The sequence below is a fragment of the Leucoraja erinacea genome, chromosome 4 (assembly GCF_028641065.1).
Source record: "Leucoraja erinacea ecotype New England chromosome 4, Leri_hhj_1, whole genome shotgun sequence".
NCBI classification, from domain to species: domain Eukaryota; kingdom Metazoa; phylum Chordata; class Chondrichthyes; order Rajiformes; family Rajidae; genus Leucoraja; species Leucoraja erinaceus.
In genome coordinates, this window is record NC_073380.1 from 19,905,678 (window position 1) to 19,926,684 (window position 21,007).

General features: G+C 43.0%; 1 protein-coding gene across 9 annotated transcripts in view; it reads left to right on the forward strand.

The window, feature by feature from the left end:
• Window positions 1-21,007, forward strand: part of LOC129696203 (KH domain-containing, RNA-binding, signal transduction-associated protein 3-like) — a 177,098-nt gene that overhangs the window by 139,923 nt on the left and 16,168 nt on the right. For all 9 annotated transcript variants that reach the window (XM_055633854.1, XM_055633858.1, XM_055633860.1 and 6 more), the window contains one exon: window positions 15,210-15,268. In XM_055633854.1, coding sequence (XP_055489829.1) covers window positions 15,210-15,268 — 59 coding nt within the window. The remainder of the gene's footprint in view (window positions 1-15,209; window positions 15,269-21,007) is intronic.

Genomic DNA, 21,007 nt, shown 5'->3' on the forward strand with positions numbered 1-21,007 from the left:
CTATGTACTTGTTTTAATATATTTTTTAAAAATTATTTTTATACTATGTACTTAACATAGTGAAGCCGCGGTCTCAATTAAGAAGCGGCCAATTCGTGAATGCGGAGCCGCGGATCATCTCCACGGGTGGGGTGGGGGGTGAGGAAGGCTGTACATAGTGGCTGTACATAGTGCCGTCCGTAGCGGCCATTTCCAGGCCCCGACCACGGGAGAAAAACGGAGGAATATTCATTGCACTTTATAGGCTGCCATTGGAGTGAGAAATGGTCAGAAATGGCTGATGTTTATCTAGAAATGAATTGGTGTATGTGAACTTAAACTTGAACTAATTTATCTATGGTGGTAACAGTGTTATTCTCATTAACATTAAGAAGAGGTTGAAATGTTATGAATTGAAGTCCATGCAGACTTAATAACTATGAGATGTTTTTTTTTGTAGACTCTGCCTGACCCTTATACTTAATTATATATGATTACAGTCATATTTACAAGTCATATATATATGTATAATAATATATAGTTTAAATGGACTGCAACATGGAAATAGGCTGCCCATGGTGTAATATGGGTATTGGCCACTAGATGGTGCTTACTTTCCCAATCTCATTTTCTAATTAGTTTAATTAATTGATGTGCAACGTTTGGTAATGACGAGTAATGACATCCTTCTCAATTATATTTCATCTAAATCTGTGGAAAATATCATGTAGTTCAGTGACTTGGGTCACGAAAACTGATTTCTAGACACATTTTTGATGCTCGGCCCACAGCCTACAGGTCGTTGAAACATATTGGGACTCAGCAATATATACATGTCAATTCTGGAATTTTCATTTTCACTGGAGTGACCTGTGCCATCTGCAGATTTTGTTTGCAGAAGCAGGTTGTCATAATCCTTGAGGCCTATTTCCGCACGGCTTAAAAAGGACCAATTCTCGCAAGATAGCCACAAAAAACGAGTAACTCAGCGGGACAGGCAGCATCTCTGGAGAGAATGGGTGACATTTTGGATCGAGACCCTTCTTCTGATATCCCATCATTCAATTCTCTCATCCTGCCATAGGATCCCCTAATTATTTAATACCTTTTTTGGGCCATATCTCTAATACCTTTCCCACCCATAAAGAGGATGCGGAAAAGCAAATAGAGAGTAACATGAGGCTGTTCATTTTGATATGAATAAAGTCATAACAAGATAGACAGGTGTCAAGAAAGTAAGGTGTATAGAGAGGTGATGGGTACTAGGTTTCCCCAGGTGACAATCACCCAACTTGCATAAACAAGCGTTTAAAGAGTCATATATACAATTAAAAGTGTTTAATTGTCATATGTACCAAATCGGAACAATGAAATTCTTGTGTGCAGCAGCTTTGTAAACACCGTACTAAAAAAAAATCAATATAGTGCAAAACAAAGCATACCTCGAAGTCCTTAGCGAAACCAAGACAGTTCGAAGTTTATTTGGAATTTGAAGTTTTCTATAACCTGATAGTTGTTGGGGAGCAGCTGAGTTCACCACCCGGGCAGCATTCACCAATTTAGTTTCCTACATTCTTGTGCGCTCGAGTTGCCGAACCAGAGTTGATGTAACCAGTCAATATGCTCTCGACAGTACACCTGTAGATGTTCAAGAGCATATATGTTGCAATACTGAACCTCCTCAATCATCTAAGGAATTAGAAGCATTGATGCACTTTATGATTGCATTACGGGCAGCACGGTGGCGCAGAGAACTGCTGTCTTACAGTGTCAGAGAATTGGGTTTGATACTGACTATGGGTGCTGTCTTTACAGAATTTGTACGTTCTCCCCGTGACCTGCATGGCCTTTCTCGGGTATCTCCAGTTTCCTCCCACACGCCAAAGACATACAGGTTTGTAGGTAAATTGGCTTGGCAAAATTGTAAATTGTCCCTAGTGTGTGTAGAATAGTGACCAGCAGGGATCGCTGGTTGGCTTGGACCCGGTGAGCCGAAGGGCCTGTTTCTGTGCTGTATCTCTAAACTAAACTAGATGAAACTAAAAGCATCAATCTGCTGGGTCCAGGGCAGATCTCGTTTTGGAAACCAGTGGGATGGACTTTCCAGATGGTGTGAGTCTGTAGGCATCTTCTGTTGCGGGGGTATTTAGTATGCAGCAGTATGTGAATGGTTGAGTTAAATACCCTGGCTTAGCTACTTATTGTCTTTGGTTGACCTGTATTTTAATTTAAATATGGCCGCCAGGTGGCCGCATTTCCAACTTGTAAATTGTTCAATTATGAACAGTTCTCAGGAACGGAACCCTGTCGTAACCTGGGGAGAATCGATAATGATATGTCCTTTTACCATACTGGCACACAATAACGTGACAAAGGGGGTCAAATTTCGAAATTTCTTCAAAAAAGGTTAACAAGTACATTATTGGGTTCATGACTAACATAGTATCAACATAAAATATGGAAAAAGATCAAGAGTCAAGAGTCAAGAGAGTCAAGAGTCAATTTAATTGTCATTTGGACCCCTGGAGATCCAAACGAAATGCCGTTTCTGCAGCCATACATTACACACAAATAGACCCCAGACACAACATAATTACATTTAACATAAACATCCATCACATAGCTGTGATGGAAGGCCAAATAAACTTATCTCTCCACTGCACTCTCCCCCCCCCGATGTCAGAGTCAAAGTCAAAGCCCCCGGCTGGCGATGGCGATTGTCCCGCGGTCATTGAAGCCACGCCGGGTGGTGCGAGGTCGCACACCGGGTCTTGGTGTTGGAGCCCCCGGTGTGCGCTCGCAGAGTCCGCGGCCATTCCAGCCGCGCGGGGCAGTAATGTTAGGCCCCGCTCCAGGAGCTCTTCAACCCCGCAACTCGGGCGGGAGAAGTCGCCGATTGCAGGAGCCCCGAAAAGCGGTCTCCCTCCAGGGAGCCGCGGGCTCCCGGCGCCGTCGTCCACAGACCCGTCGTTGGAGCCTCCGACTCTCCGGTAGCAGCAGCAGCAGCAGCAGCAGCAGCGCTCCACCACCGCTCCACCCGCTCCGGACTCGGCCAGCTCCGCGACGGCAACGGTGAGTCGACACCTGAGTCCCCGGCTTCTTCCTGTTGGAGGCCGCTCCTCGTTGCGGCCTCAACGACACCTGAGACCCGACGAGAAAGAGGTCGGGGCATCTCCAGTGCAGGGAGAGATTCAAAAAGTTTCCTCCCCCCCTCCCACCCCACCCCCCCCCCCCCCACACACACACCCCAACAATAAAATAACAAAAAACTACATAAAATACACAGACAAAAAATAATAAAAACGCGGACAGGCTGCAGAGGCCGCTGCTGGCCAGAGCCGCGCCGCCTACCGATAGCATATTGATGACAAGTTTCCAAAAATGGCATCAGAATACACAAATACATTTTGTGTAACAGTTGTCGCGTGGTGTCCACCAGTGATATGGTTGGCACAGTAAGTGCACGTATTTCTTATTCCTTTCTATATTTATGAATATCACATGGAACAATAAAATTGTAAACACCAATTCCACTTCACTCACCTGATCATGTAGTAGAATACTGCATCCTTCTGAGTGGACACCGCAACACGCGTTACACGATCATACACACAAACATAGATTGTGGTGGACCCGCAAAGGTTTGGTGTCCCAGAAAATGAACTTCACATTATTAGAGAAAACCAAATTATATCCATAGATTAAAAAAACGGTACATTACCTTATGGATTTGAGCTATATCGATGGCTGATGATTCGTTGAAAGGTTTGATTTAGGATTTTTAAGAAGGTAAATGTCTCCGTAACTGTCGTTGTGAAGCTTCCGGAGGTTGACTCGAAGAAATAAAGCTAGCGACTTGGTCTATCCGAAAGGTAAACAAGAGACAGTGTGTTGTCAAATTGAAGATTTGCTCAGTTTCTTAGTATTGATGACCAATTCATGCCCCAAAAAACATTTTTTATTGCTTTAAAAAAGTTGGAAAATATATCATAAACGGTCGTTGTGTTTTTGACACCACAATGTTTTAGATATATTAAATGTGATTATAAGAAAAATAATGAACTCGCCCAAAAATCACTATTACCATAGAAGACATCGTTTGTGTTTGTGAAAAACGTTTTTGACTTTCGGTCTTGAAGTTATCTAATTTATACCTGTTATTTGTAAGGTTTCACATGATGGATAGATTTTAGTTAAGAACAGTGTATCGGAGTAAAAACCTGAATAATAATCTTGTTCCTCAAAATCTCTCCAATATTGTAAAAGGACTCGTATATAAAATCCAGAAAATAACTTTCAGTTACAAGAAGTAACTATTTTTCTTAAATTACTAAACTAATAAAATTGAATCATGGCCTTTATTTCAAGGGGGACTGTATACAAAGTAGTGAGAAAAATTGAGTTAATATTATAGGTTCACGAGTTGAGTGTTTAATTTTCATCTGCATTGGAACTGGGACAACAAAATACTTATTAGTCACAGTTTTATAACCACACTAATGCAACAATACATTTATATAATAAATTATCAGCTAACCAGACCATAATAGTACAAGGTGAAGTATGTGGTGTACCCTTATAGAAAGTACATATTTGTTCAGGAGTTGGGGTTGTGGTTAGGGTTGTGCAGAGTGGTTCAAGAGCCACATGGTTGATGGGAAGAAGCTGTGCTTGATCCTGGAGGTAATGGTTCTCAGGCTCATGTTGCACCTTCCCAATGGTATCAGCAAAATGTGAGCATGGCCAGGTTGGTGTGGATTTTTGATATTCGTTGCCACCTTCAGGCAGGGCTTCCTGTAGATCCCTTGGTGGGGAGGTCAATCACATGATGTGGGATGAAGACGTTACATTCTGCTGGAAGCTCAAAATCGGCTTTATCTCTGTAAAGTGGCCACCCAATTTGCATTTGATTACTTCAAGTAGCTGAGATAACACTAAGAACATCTTTCTTCCCTTGACTAGTCGTTTCTCATTTGCCAGTGCAACGCCTCTTGCTTGATGATTTACTTTAACTCTTTTTCAGCCTGCATGGACTCAGTGCGCTGAAAGCCCTCCTTCTACATTTCAATTTGCTATAATTTATAGGAAAGCGTGTTGATGCCAGAGTTTTTTTTTAATTCTAAACCGCAAATCAATATAATATTAATTTGCACACTTTTAATTATGCAATTGAAACGTTGGTTCCAAAATTAAACTTCAAATTGCTTTCCAACAATGTCTGATTAGTTAAATATATAGGGGTGTTGAGGTTTGAAAAGGATTCAATTACTATCCAGTGTCAATAAAAATTCAGAAAAACTTTATTTTTGTCTCCCACTGGTATTTATTAAAAAGTCCAATTATATATCACTTGGCAGTTGCTGGTGAGAAGGAAGTTTTTCCCTGTCTTTCTTTTGTTAATGGAATCTGACAAATGAAACACTGGAAAACATTACTGACAAGATTGACAGAAGCTGGTGTGGGCTCAGCTGCACCAAGCCTCCAGGTTTGATGATACACTTCCACAAAATTATTAGATGCAGTACAGAGTGATGGCTGTTACCAGTGAAACTTCTAAAATTACCCGCACTGCTGCGTTCATATCAAGCCCAAATATAACTCTTTGCAAGTTTTATGCAGGGTTTCTGCTGTGTGCCCTGACAAACCTGGAATAATTTAACTGTCAGGCTCTTCCAATAGGTTTCCTACTTGCTTGTGACATGATTGACAATCTGCAGCAATTTAGGCAGGAAATCACCTTGAGAAGGCCATTTATGAATGGAGGTTGGTGTGTTGGGGTAGTGAGTTTGAACATGGGATAAGGAGGAGTGATAGAAGATTCATATCAATGACGTATTGGATGGTATGGGATGGGGGGGGGGGGGCATGTTGGGCATGTTCCGATGATTGGCAAGGAATGACGGGGTTGTTATAGATGCCTTTCAGAGGTTAATGCATAGTTTGATAGTAATGGAGTAGTTGGGGAAGGTTGATGGGAGAGCATATGTTTTATAATTGTTGTTGAGGGATGATGAAACTTACCCCTGAGGATCCCACTATCACAGAAGCGAAGCTTCAGTTGGGTCATTTCTCTCCATGTGAAATCTAGAAATAGTTGAGCACAGCTGCGCAGCAACTATTCTCTGCCTGACAACATTTTGTCTGCACTGCTTCAAAGATATTCCTCTAACCCAATTGCGTCAGTACAAATTTTAGACCTTCCTCTTCTGAACAACATAAAATATTGCACGTATCCATGTAGAAATGAACAATCTAACTTGACTAAATGAGCTTGTGCCAGCTCCCATAGCAGTAATCCCATCAGCCTCAATACTCCTTGCTAATATTCCTGTGCCTTTGTTACATGCTCTGCCTTGCACTTGCAAATGCACCCTGATTATTTTTACTTCAACTTTACACCAGATAAATTCTTATAGCCAGCCAATGCAGTAGCACATCATTGTCATAGTCATAGAGGAAAATGCAAAATCTGCCCAGATAGCACCAAAGATCAGAATCATATCTGAGTTGCTGAAATAGTGCATAGCTACTTCACCACCATGCCACTCTACGATATGCCTTCCGATAACTGGAAATCTTTACAATATTTTTTTTTAAATGCGATTTAAAATAATAGCGGCATTATTATAAATTATAAATGGATTACATGCATTCCAGGAGCAAATTGGCATCTATATCCTGTTTTACCTTCCTTAAAATAAAGTTGACAGGTTCAGTTGATTTCCAATGATCTTGCAATATAATCTAGCTGTTCTGAATGATACTGATACAGAATGTTCCATGTGGTTTCCGATTTTACCGAGTTGGGCACCTGACCCATGTAGTTCATAATCTGGCATTGGCCAGGATTTTACAGCCAATTGTGAGAACCTGCAGATCCCCACATTGCAAAAATAAATAGATTTTGTTTTGCAGGCTTGATAGTCCCTTCAATTGAGCCATTGGAAAACCACTTGAAAAGTCTGCAGGGCAAGGCATAATCCCTACCCATGATTTAAAAAGCTCGATCAGAGCAACCTTGCAGTTGCATCCAGCAGTTCAGTGAAAGATGGCTATGTTTCCTTGCACAGATTGATATTTAACTGTTAATGCAGACATGAAAGAAGTATAGACAAATTAAATGGGTTGGCCATCTAATATTGTAGACAACCATTGGATACACTCATTTTTCGATGTAATTTTCGAAATCCTTCGAGAATCAAGTACCTACTTATCCCAAGTAGAAACCGAACAAACACAAGAACCCACGATCCTGCAGTGATTTCAATTAATCAAAGTTTGACTTACATGATCCTTCCAGAGAGGAATTCCAGAAGGCATAACAAACCTGCAGTGAAACTGTGAAATGCAGTGTTGGCTTTTTTACTCTAATATAATCTGAGATCAAAGAAAGACATAAGTATAAGAGTAACCCATCAACTCTTCACAAAGGGTCCTGGCATAAAAAGCATTACCTATCCATGTTTCCCAGAGATGCTGCCTCACTTGTTGTGCACTTTGTCTCTTTCTTTTATAAACCAGCACCTGCATCTCCTTGTTTCGATATAACCTGAGATAATTTGCTTTGGGAATTATGGTTGCTGTGTCAGTAAAACTCTGAAATTCCAGGACACACGGAACTTTGCTGGACCAACAGATTTCTATACGATTGAATGATATTCGCATTCGATTTAACACATTTTTAATTGTTTTTTTTAATGTTAACGCAGCATGTATAGCACTGCTGAAGCTGTGGAGCAAGTGCACAGAAAATTGTGGAGGATAAATCGAGCAAGTTCAATGCTCAAGCAGGTTAGGAAACATTGAGAGGGGTGGTAGGTTCAACTACATTTAGTTTAATGCAAGGTACCTCGCAGCTATGCCAGTTGATACACAGATCGCAATTTGGAATTGTAATGTTATAGCACTTACGAAAATGTGGTTGGGGAAGTGCAAGATCGGCAGCTTAATGTTCAAGTTCGTTCACATTTATTGTCACATGCACCAATTGGTACAGTGAAATTTGAGTCACCATACAGCCATACAAATAAAAAGAACACAATACATGATAGAGTTTAACATAAACATCCACCACAGCGGAATCAATGTTTCCCACTGTGATGGAAGGCAATAAAGTTCAGTCATCTTCCTCTTTGTTCACCCATGGTCGAGGCATTTGAACCCGGCCCAATATGGCCTGGATGATCAGAACTCCGACGTCGGAACGGATCGGAACACACTCGCGGCTTGGAGATTCCGAATCGGCCGCTTCTTACCGGTGACCATGACCGCCGAGCTGGATGGAGCGCCAACACTGGCGACCCCCGGCAAGGGATCACCTCGCTCCGCGATGTTAAAGTCAGCGTCGCCCGCTGCTAGAAGCTCCGCGATGATAATTCAGCACTGTACCGCTGCTGAAGCTCTGGGCCGGTCTCCGGTAGGAAAGGCAGTTGGTAGGCCGCGAGGGGGGGAGGGGGGGGCGAAGATGTGACACAGAATAGATGCATCCAGGTAAGTGACTGAGAAACGGTTTCCCCCATTGCCCCCCACCACCCCGCACATAAGACACATGAAGAAACATTTAAAATATACATTTAGACCCGCAAAATAACAAAAAGGGTGAAAGGATGCCACTGCGGTGACGCCACCAAATGGAATGTTAAGATGTATAAAAGATTTGGACGTTTCAGACGGGGTGGAAGGGGAAGAGGAGTTTCTCAATTAATTAGGTGAATATAAGGGCAGTACTTGGAGAGGAAAGCCTGGAGGGATCATCCCATGAGGTCAAGAATAAGAGAGGGCTAATCATTTTCCTGAGAATATGCTTTAAGCCTGCCAATAATCAATAAAATTTAGAGGAACAGGTATATAATCACAGAAAGGTGCAAAAGCAATAAGATTATAGTAGTGGAGCGTTTTAACTACAACTTTCCCAATATTGATAGACAAAAACCTGGAGTAACTCAGCGGGACAGACAGCATCGCTGGAGAGAAGGAATGGGTGACGTTTCGGGCCGAGACCCTTCTTGGATTGCCATCGTGCCAGGGGTTTAGATGGGAGAAATTTGTTAAATGCAACAAAGGAGGTTTTTAAGATAATGTGGAGGAGGTCTTATTAGAGACTGGACAGTACTTGAACTTAGAAAACAAAACTGTGCAGACAATTGAAGTGTCAGCGGGGAGGCCATAAAACTGTAAGTTTCAAGGTAGTCATGGAAAGGGATAATATTGGTCCTCAGGTTATGGTCACGAATTGGAAAAAGGTTGACTTCATTAGTGTGGGATAGAATCTGGCAAAATTAGAATGGGAACAGATGCTTGGGGTAAAATGACAAGAGGGAATTTTTTCAAAGTAAAAGTTCTTGATCTGCAGATTGTGGTAAGGGTGAAAGCAAACATGGCAAAATTAGGAAACCTTAGATGACAAAGGAAATTGAAGGTTTGACCAGCAAAAAATGGAAGCACTTTGCAGGAATAGACAACCAGATTGAGGGAGTCTACTGAGGAATAGCGACTACTAGACCAAGTGGGACATGTTGGAGTGCACCCTGCGGCATCACACACACACTAACCACCCCCCCCCCCCCCCCCCACACACACTAACCACCATTGATATTATATTAATATTATTCATTCGCTCCTTTTACCCCATACCCACCCTATCCACTCACGCATAGCCCCCAACTGAGCAGGCGCGGCTAGTGAGGGAGAGGGAGGGGGGTGGAGAGAGAGGGCTGAGAGAGAGCAGAGAGGGCAGAGACAGAGAAAGAAGGGGCAGAGACAGAGTGGGGATGGAGGCAGAAAGAGTGGGCAGAGAGAGAGAGAGGGGGCAAATACAGAGAGAGGGTGCAGAGACAAAGTGTGGGCAGAATCAGAGAGAGGGCAGAGACAGGGAAACAGGGCAGAGACTGAGAGGGCAGAGACAGAGGGGAGAGGGCAGCGGGCGGACGTGTACTCGAGGGAGGCCGCGGGCCGGCGTCGACCCGAGCAGCAGCCTCCCCACCAGGCGCCGACACGAGGACTCCGAGCGAGGCGGCCGGCAGGAGGACATCGGCAAAAGGACTGCGAGTTCGGCCCCTTCAGACCAGGGCCTGACCATCTCCAGCGACGTCTTTTGAATAACGGGGGTGATGGAGGGGAGGAGGGAGGATGGGGGGGGGGGGGGGGGGGGGGGGGGGGGTGACGTCACTTGCAACACATTGAAGATGGCCCCGAGCAGACCCATTGTGATGCCATCTGCGAAAGCTTATCATTTCAATTTGGACATTTTTAAACATTTTCTGTAATGTCGAGAAATAAAGCATGGAATTTTCAGATAAGGTGATTTTGGACTCGAAGGGGAAAATGTCAACCGGAATATGTAAATAAATATTTTATCGTTACTGCGTAGATTTTTCGTGAAGATGTAATAACACATAAACACACACACATTCTAGATCAGAGTTTTAATACTTACTAGACCAATTGCAGAGGGTCTGCTCCCCCAACACACCCGTACCCTACCTGTAGCCTCCATGGGAGGCATGGGGGGCAGAGAGGGAGCGGGAGGAGGAGCCGGGTAGAGAGGAAGGGGGGTAGAATTTGAGGGGTGGGGGTGCGTCATCACGGGGAGGGCTGGTTTCCAAACGCAATGATCCCTCGCTCCTGGCTGCAGGCTCCAGGCAGGGCCTGAGTATGGGGGGGAGTGGTCAGGGGGGGTGACGTTTTTTTAAAAACTTTTTTTCAGATTATTGAACATTTTCATTAATAACTCGAGAAATAAAGGATAATTTTATAGATAAGGCGATTTCGGACAGCAGGGGGAAAATCTCTACCGGAATATGTAAAAATGGTTCCTTTAGCGTGTCGTTTTTTTCGAGAAGATGTGATTATACACACACACACGCACACAAATAAATAACTACACGTACAAGATCAGACTTTTAATAGGTACTAGACCAAGTGCAGACCCGTTGGGTCTGTTCCCCCAACGTACGGTTACGGGGAGGGGGGGCAGCATGCGGCGTCACACACACTAACTACCCCCCACCCCCCCGCACACACGCTAACTACCCCCTTGATATTATATGAATATTATTAATTTGCTATTTTTACCCCATAATGGACCTATCTACTGACGCATAGCTCCCAACTCGCAGGCGCTTCTAGAGAGGGAGGAGTGGGTGGGGGGGGGGGGAGGGGGGGGGGTAGAGAGTGAGTGCAGAAAGGCAAGGGGCAGAGACAGAGAGAGGGGCAAGAGACAGGGAGAGAGGGGAGGAGAGGGAGGGTGAGAGGTGGGGGGGAAGGGAGGGTGAGAGGTGGGGGAAAGGGGTGAGAGGGGGGATGGAGTGATAGGGGGGTATGGATGGGAGGAGCTAAGGGGTGAGGGGGGGAGAAGAAGGGGGGGGTGGTGAGGGGGGGTTGTTACCGAACTGTATTCACTGGAATGAATCCATTTACGAAGTTTCTCTGCTGCTGGATTCTAAGTTGTCCCTGCCTTCCCTCTGGAAGCCTCCTCGTCCCCATCAGATGCCGAGTTCCCAGAGCCCTGGTTAAACGCGGGGGCACTCATGGCTAAGTCTGTGAAAGCAGCCCCATCAGAGACTGTGAGCAGCAGCAGAGTTCAATATAGGAAGGACCATTGCGCCTTTACCCCGCCCGCCCGTCACCTTATCTCTTCTCCCCTGAAGTCCTGAAGTAGGTCGGTCGGGCACAGTTGCCAGAAGCTGAAAACTAAATATTGCAGCGGGAAAACTGCGGCTGCGGTTCTGGCAACTGCCGGCGTTCTGCTCTGTCTGAGATAAAGGGCGAAGTGGGGTGAAGGGGGGAGAGAGGTGAAGTGGGGGGGGGGGGGGGTGGCGGGGGGCGGGCGGGTGGGGTGGGATGGAGTCCGGCGGGGGGATGCGTGGCGCTAGCGTACTTGGAGGCATACTGGAGGCAGGTGGGCCTGGATTGGTCGGCATGTGAGCATTGTGACGTCAACAGTTGCTGATTTAAAGAAAACAGTACATTTTGTGAAGGATTTTATTGAAAATGTGTACAGAAAAATTACCAAATTTAATGAGGAGTGGATATGCAAATGTAATCTGTTTCTGCAACGCGCGGTTGCAAGGGGGAGGTGGTCTGACGTCATTGAGCAACACCACGCGATAGGTACTCCGTAGACTCTGCGTCGAGACACTGCGTACGACGTCGAGACGCTGCGTACGGCCTCAATGTGCCTGCGGGCCAACAGGCCGTTGCCGCGCGGGATTTTCGGAGAGTGTAAGCCCGCGGGGATGCCAAAAAGCAGCGGGGGGGGACCAGCCGATCTGTGCCTTACGCCAGCGTGAGAGAGCTGGGCCCGGGGGGGGGGGGGGGGGGGGGAGGTGGAAGTGGAGGAGAGCCGGGCGGCAGCAGCGCGAAAATCGCTAGCGAAATGTGAAAAATGTTGGCGTTTCAGGACGAGAGCCGTGCGCCAACAGCCGTTATGGTGGCTGGCCAGCAGGAGGTGAAAAAATGAGTGAGGGGGGGGGGGGGAAGGATTTTATTAAAAATGTGTACAGAAAAATGTAATGTCTAAATGTAATGAGGAGTGGATATGCGAATGTAAAAGTGAAATCGCTAGCGAAATTAAAAATAAATTTGCCCATCCACTCCTCATTAAATTTGGTCATTTTCTGTGCACATTTTCAATAAAGTTTTTTCAAAAGCCAATACTACCTTTTAAAACACCGGCTTCCAGTGATATCAGAAGATCGAAGCAATATTATAGTAAATTTACCAGCACAGCCAGCATATTTAAAGGGAGAGTGTGGGAAGTGCCCCAATGAGTCTAAAATAAACACGGGATTGAGACATGCAACAAGTTGAAAGGGAGGATGGCAGACCATTACCTGGTGAGCCAGATGACCAGACCATCAGGATTTCCAAACGGTGAAATAATAGATTATCAGATTAATGCACCATTACTTTCTGGCATATAAAGTACTGGGGTCAAGGAAAGAGCGTTCACGTCGCGGCCCTGTTTTCACCAATCTTTCCACCACCACGCACAAGAAGTGCAAGAAGCGCAAGACAGACACCATTGTATGCAGATGCCGAGAAGTGTGTTCAGCTCTGGCTGAACAACTTCGAATCTTGTGTGTGGACTCGATAAGAAGAATATAAAGTACTTTTTGGTAGATATGATGGGGTTTTTTTAGTAAGTCTTTTGAGCATGATACAAGAAGAATGGAGTTTGTAAGCAAAAATATTAATTGTCCTCTCCAACTGGCAGAATAGAGTTATTTGTTCATGGTGAAGATTCTTAGAATGCAAGTCAGGCGTAATTAATGCAATGGACAAGAAAGATAATGGCATGGCAGACATTACCTGGTGAGCCAGATGGCCAGACCATCAGGATTTCCAAATGGTCAGATAATAGATTATCAGATTACTGCACCATTACTTCCTGGCATACAAAGCACATTTTGGCAAATATAATGTTTTTTAGTCATTCTTTTGACCATGATGCAAGAATGGAGTTTGTAAGAATAAATATGTATTGCCCTCTATAACTGGCAGTGAGTAGAATAGAGCATTATTTGATTATAGCGAAGATTCTTGGAATGCAATTTAGTCTTAATGAGTGCAAGGGACAAGAAAGATAAAGGGAAACTAACCTATAGTCAATCATCTTAACAGTTGGTAAACAGTGAGTATGCTATCCATTTTTATATATCCATTTCAATGGGGCATTGTAATGGGCCTGTCCCACTTTGGCGATTTTTCAGCAGACTGCCGGCGACTGTCAAATTGCCGTCACTTGTTATCTCAAGATTCTAGCAGTGAGGTGGTGGTTTTGAAAGCTGCTGTGGACAATCTAAACTTGTTAGCAACTCATGCAACTGCAGGAGGAGTGATCAAATTTTACAAATACAGTCTGCTTATAGGGTACCTGGGAACTTAGGTAGCAGATCGAATAAAGGGTTCTGCCTGTAATCTCCTTTTGGTCATTGAATATCCCTAACTTCACAACATCATATATAAATATCATTGTTATTCAGTGCTGAGCTCTGGAGCTTGCACAGATTAAATAAAAAATCAATTTTATTTAATCTGTGCAAGCTCCTTAGGCCTCAGTCATTGAGGCTAATTACATACTTGGTGCTCAAAGGAAAGGTCAGGAGGTTGAGGTAGTTGGGAAAAGGATCTGCATTTGGTGGCGCACTTAGGATCTGGGATGAGGGACCGTGTGAGATCAAGACCTTGAGAGTGCAGTTGCCAGTAATCGAGGTGGTGAAGCATTGCTTGGATTGTGTGTTGGGGAGGGGAGTGCATGGGTTGGGATGTTCAGCAATTAGTGCTTGGATCTGACCTGATCAGTAGGAGGTTCGCTTGTAGTTTGTTGGTGGGTTAGTGGTAACTGTTTCCAAGAAGCACAGTTGAGTAAAAAACAAAATAGTGTATATTTCAGTTTCGGAGCGGCAGTGGGAGATTTCAAAAAGGAGCTGTTGGATCGGTTGAGTCAATGTATTTCTGTGCTGTGCCATTTCGGCGCAGCAACGGGAGATTTCAAAATGCAACTGGTAGATTGGTTTAGTGAACTAAATTGACTATTTGAGCAGCCAGTAAAAAGAAGGTAAGATGTAGCAGAGCAGCCTATTGGATTCAGCTGTGCTAGGGGAGAGGATGTGTGGAGGTGAAGTTCTGCGTGGAGGGTATACCTGAAGCCCTGGCTCAACAGGCTACAGGTGGCTAAGCAAAGGGGGACAGGCTACAGGAAGCTGAGCAAAAAGTACAATTGCATTTCTTGTGTGTAATTGTTGTGTCTGCAGCCAATCAGGGGGTTGAATTTGCCTCTTGTGGCCAGGGCTCTGAAAGTCCAGCCCGGCCAGAGCCGGCATATCCATTCCCATAGTTGTCTTCCGCAGCCAACTTGGCGGGCCTGTATCTCGGTCCCCAAGGCCGTGACCTCTGCTTTGGCAAAACAGATAATACGGCAAATCTCTGAAACCAAGGGTGCCCGAAAATGGACCTGTAATTGATGTTTGATGCCTGCCCATAATCTCCAGAAGTATAATCTATTATTAGAGTGTTTAACTGCAATTGTTTTGAACAAAGCAACAATAAACTGCTAAGAAGTTGGTGGTTGGGGGAGGTGACAATGTGTTTCATTACTAAATATGTTTGTCACTTGAGGATTGATTTGAAATAAATGAAGCTGTCTCTAATTACCATGTTTCTTGAGTTTGCATTTAAACTGATTAAGTAATTTAGTCAAACTTTCTTGTAACTTTCTCTGTTTACAGCGCATCGGATTATTATGATTATGGTCATGGAACTGGTCAGGAGTCATATGAATCGTATGGTAAGTAATCATGTTGTATGCAAAATTATTTTGCACGTATTTTATAGTGGGCTGATAATATTTAGATTGCTGCTGGGTGAAGTGAGATATTTGTACATAAAACATTAGAAGGATATCACATGGAAGTTACAATTAAGGAACTGTTCATTGGATCTAGTTAGTTTATATTTCATATTTTCCTAAGATGTAGATGGAAGCTAATTTAGCCCATTGAGTGTATGTCAGCTCCAGTCCCATTTGCTGACTAATTTTCCCTCTAACCCCTCATCCCACCCATTCCTTTTTCATATACAAAGTCCAAGGAAGCGTCCCGACCAAAAACGGCACCTATCCATGTTATTCACAGTCTGCTTGACCCATTGAGTCACTCTAGCACTTTGTGCAGAGTAATGCACTTGTGAATTTACAAAGTATGCCATCCTAAATTTAGCAATGGATAAATAGAAATGAGTTAACTGCCTTGGAAACTGGTAATTGATTAGAATTGAAAATCAAAGAAACTGCAGAAATCTGAAATAGAGGAAATGCTGGAAACACAGATCAGGCATTGTCTGCACAAGAGAAATGCTTAATATTTCGGGTTTGAGATCCTTTCTCATAACTCAGAAAGAGAAACGTTATTAGTAAAAGGCTGAATGTTCAGCTCACAGGAATGTCTCAGAGGTTATGGCTGCCTTCCACTTTATTACCCATTCTATTCTCACTGACACATTTTCCGTGGCTTCCTGCACTATTACTACTTTGTTGAGTGCCTCATCTTCCATATGGGTAGGTGGCAACCTTCCAGACTCAATATTTTTAACAGCTGAAAGGCACATGGACAGGGATGTGGATAGGAAAGGTATGATCTAGGCACCACCACCCTGATATTTTCAAGGGAGAGTTAGATGAAGCTCTTAGGGCTAACGGAATCTAGGGATATGGGGAAAAGGCAGGAACGGGGTACTGATTTTGGATGACCAGCAATGATCATATTGATTAGCGGTGCTGCCTCGAAGGGCTGAATGGCCTACTCGTGCACCTATTTTCTATTGTTCTATGAGTGCCAGTGCAAGAGCATTTTAGAGGTATTGGGCATAGCTCTATGAATTATAAGATTATTATGGAGCAAGGCAAGGAAGTTAAGGTTCTGAATTAGAGAAAGGCTAATTTTAAGGATGTTTTTACCCACTATTCAGTTAGGCAACCTGGTCTGCATCGATGAGTTGGGCCAAAGTGTTTGTTTCCATGATGCTCAGATGCTTTCTAGATTTGATAAATTCTCCAACTTTACCTAACTTGCTTTCTTTTTCTGTCTATATCAGAAATGGCATTTCCTACTTGTCTTATTTCTTGTTCAGTTTTGGCTGTTCTAATAAGGGTAAGACATAAATAGCAAATGGCAGAACCCTGAGGAATATGGAAGAACAAAGGGACCTTGGTGCACAAGTCTACAGATACCTAAAAGAGGCAGCCCAGGTAGATGAAGTAGCAGACAGCATATGGGATTCTTGACTTCATTAGCTGGGCAATAAAATCGGAAGAGTGTGAAGGACAAGTACAGTTTTATAAAACTTTGCAGTTGTGTGTGCAAAGTCACCACACTGATGATGGACGTGATTACATTGGTAAAGATACAAAGGAGATTTACCAGGATGTAGCCAGGAATAGAAATTTCATTTCTAAGGAGGTTCTGGAGAGACTAGAATTTTCCTTGGAGAGGTGGAGACTGAGGGGAACCTGACAGTCATACAAAATAATGAGGGCCATAAACAGGATAAATAGTAGGAGTTCTTTGGGTTCTTGGAAAGTAGTCATGGTTATTTCCACAGCCCTGTATAAATATTTTTGTATAAACATTTTTCATCCTCTTTTGACTTTTCTAAAAAAATGCTAATGTATGAATGCTTAGTGTCCCACTGGACAGAGAATGGCTATTTTCTCACAGCGATATCAAAACTTAAACATTTTGAATTCCTGCATTTTTCAGCTCTACATGGGCCAGTCTCTTAACCGTATTCTAATATTTAATAGGCAAAGAGATAAATCAAAGGCGAGTTCAGGAGACGTGTAAGTGATTACAAGAGAGTAAGAGGAAAGCATGAATAACGTAGCAATTTGAAGGGGTTTGGGACTGTGGTGGAGGCAAAGTAGGACTGTGTCAATGGAAATTAACAGCCACATTTCTGATTCCTCTACTTATGTGCAGCCATTCTAGTGAAGCCAATCTCCATTATGGACACTAATGTGAAATGGAGATTACGGTGACGGCCTGGAAGTGTGAGACATGCAGTTTCAAGATATGATCCTTCCCCTTAAGTACCCTAAAAAAAAGATTAAAATAATACAGGTGGCTGAACTTGGAGAAATCAGTTTGTGACTAAGATGAAGAACTAAAATGACAATTGGATTAGGGTACAAGTTATAGTTGAAGAGAAAATACTGTGGAGGGCTATATGGTAGGTTGAGCATGCTGGGACTTTATTCCATGGAGTTAAAGGGCATGAGGGTTGATCTTGTAGAGGTGCAAGCTGCCAGAGGAGGTAGTTGAGGCATGTATTGTCACAATGTTTAAAAAATATTTGGACAGGTACTTGGATAGGATAGCTTGAGAGGAATATGGGCCAAACGCAGGCAGGTGGGACTAGTGTGAATGGGACATGTTGATGGGCGCGGGCAAGTTGGTCCAAAGGATCTATTTCCACGCTCTATGGCTCTATGACTATAACGTCATAATAATCTGAACATGAGAATAAAGTAGCTATTTGGGAAGAACTGCTGGTAAAATCCAGCCAGAGAGTACATTTGGTGTCCTTGAAGATGGGATGGAAGAACGGATGTTACATCTTGTATGCGTCAAAGAGAAGCTACCAGAACACGGAGCATGGTTGTTGGGTTGATAAAGAAGTCAAATTATTGGAATACTGAGAGAGAATTTTAAAAACTTTTACTTCTCAGTTAAACTGGAGGTAGCTGTAGTTTCAAAGAATGATCTGTTGAATATAAAGGCTTGGGATATGGTAATTGAGAATAAGGATTGTCTATTATAGCTCTGTGAGGACGGAGATAGAAGAGAAAAAGTGTGCATATTTATAGTTCAGTTTGTACTTGGTACAAACATGCATTGTGTGGTATTTTCTAATATTTATATTTTCTGTTATCATTGCTATCATGCCGTTATCATTTATTTTTTTAATTTACGACCTTTGGAATAAAAAAATATTTTTTTAAATTAGCGACTAGATAGGTAAAATAAAATTGAGTGTTGGAAACATTCACCAAGTCAGGCAAAATCAATGAAAAGAGAAAGAGTTTACTTCCTTAAAATTGTGACAAAGGCTTTTTGACTGAATTGTTAACTATTACTCTTTCCATAATTGCAGCCTGATGTATTATGGAATGATGGGATATTCATTATTTTTAAATCCCAATAATGGAGCAAAAAGAATATTGTGTCGTTCTGAAAATGGTTTGTGTTCAGAATTCAGATTTCATCTATTTCTAGTGGACTAAATTAGTGCTACATTTTACCCATATTGCAAACTAGGAGCAACAAAACAACGTGTAAGACTGGGACCTCTTTGCTTTAATACATCACAACTGTAATTTTCTTATATCTGCAAATGCTGAAAGTAGGTTTGCTGCGCTGTGATGTTTGAGTTCTACCAATAATGAAAAGATCAGCAAACAAACATGAATGCGAGGGAATCGCTGTTATAAAATCAATGTGTCAGCAGGGTCCATTAGGTATGGTTTATTGATGCTGCCTGGTTTAATCCTTGTTTTACTGTGAATAAGATTGACGCCCATGACCTTTTGATGCATTTTCAGTAAGTGTGTCAGAAGTGTGACATCACGTGATTGGTGGACAAAGCACATCCGTGCAAGAGTGAATTGTGACAGTTCAGTTTCCTCGATGAGCAGAACTCTGAACAAAAAATTGAGGCAAATAGTTCAAAGCATGTACAGATGTTTATGCATGAATTGTGCATTTACAAATGTATATGTTGCTTGGATAAGTTAATTAACCCCGTATTTTCTGGCATTTTACATATGTGCTCACTTTTGATTAGTTTATTGTGATATGTGGGCTGGTATTCCGAAGCAAGGATTCGACTTGTACATTGCCTGTACTACTTTTCCACATGATTGATGGGTTGTTTCTTGTATATGTGTGTATCTTGAGGATGACTGCAAGTTGCATAGTTTCTGATGGATCTTTGAATGCTTATTAAAAGTGGATTGTTCCCCTTAAAACAAAATTGCATTTTTGCTTTAATTCTTACACAAATAATTACAAAATATAATGGCAATAGAAAAAAGTTTCAGGAAATCCCTAATTTTTGAGTTTCGTCTTGGAGTTTGTGGTAGAAAAAGTCAAAACAAAGAAAGGATGAGCTCCTGATCTCCAATAGCCACAAGAGCATTCCTAGGCCATCGTTAGTCATCTGGATACCGGGACAAATGAACTGCCAGGCTATAGAGGTAAATAGACCTCACAAGAGCAGGAAGGGTGAGTACAGATCATTATCTTTGCAATTCACCCAATACCATTCAAGAGCACTGCTGTCATCTTTTATCACAGCACTCAATAATTCCTTTCCCTCCATCACTTCAGTATACAAACTTATTTTCTCTAACTTAAAGGGAAACTGGTGTATTCTCTGCACCTGTACCCAGGGGTTCTGGTGATTCAGGGCTTGTATTAGAATATCATAAATTAATCATGGACATTGAGCATAGAATTGGAAATTAGTGTCTGATAAGGCTGGATTTTTTTCAAGAGATAAGGTGACTATTGCGAGCAATTAAAGAATTTAGTAAGAGTTTTGAAAATCAGCCCACTTTGCAGACTAATTATAAAAAAAAGGCCAAAAATGGACTGATCTAGGGTTTATAAACTCAATGTAGTTGGTCGAAGAAAATGTTGTTTCTTGGGCAAAATGAAGAGAGCGTGGCACCCAATAGACAATAGGTGCAGGAGTAGGTCATTCAGCCCTTCGAGCCAGCACCGACCGCCATTCAATGTGATCATGGCTGATCATACCCAATCAGTACCCCGTTCCTGCCTTCTCCCCATGTCCCTTGACTCCGCTATCTTTAAGAGCCCTATCTAGCTCTCTCTTGAAAGTATCCAAAGAACCGGCCTCCACCGCCCTCTGAGGCAGAGAATTCCACAGACTCGCAACACTCTGTGTGAAAAAATGTTTCCTCATCTCCGTTCCAAATGGCTTACCCCTTATTCTCAAACTGTGGCCCCTGGTTCTGGACTCCCCCAACATCAGGAACATGTTTCCTGCCTCTAGCATGTCCAAACCCTTAATAATCTTATATGTTTCAATAAGATCACCTCTCATCCTTCTAAACTCCATAGTATACAAGCCCAGCCGCTCCATTATCTCAGGATATGACAGTCCCGCCATACCGGGAATTAACCACGCAAACCTATGCTGCACTCCCTCAATGAGATGAGAAGAACTTTTTTCACTTTTTTCATGCAGAGAGTGGTGAATCTCTGGAACTCTCTGCCACAGAGGGTAGTTGAGGCCAGTTCATTGGCTATATTTAAGAGGGAGTTAGATGTGGCCCTTGTGGCTAAGGGGATCAGGGGGTATGGAGAGAAGGCAGGTACGGGATACTGAGTTGGATGATCAGCCATGATCATACTGAATGGCGGTGCAGGCTCGAAGGGCCGAATGGCCTACTCCTGCACCTAATTTCTATGTTTCTATGTTTCTAATAGCAAGAATGTCTTTCCTC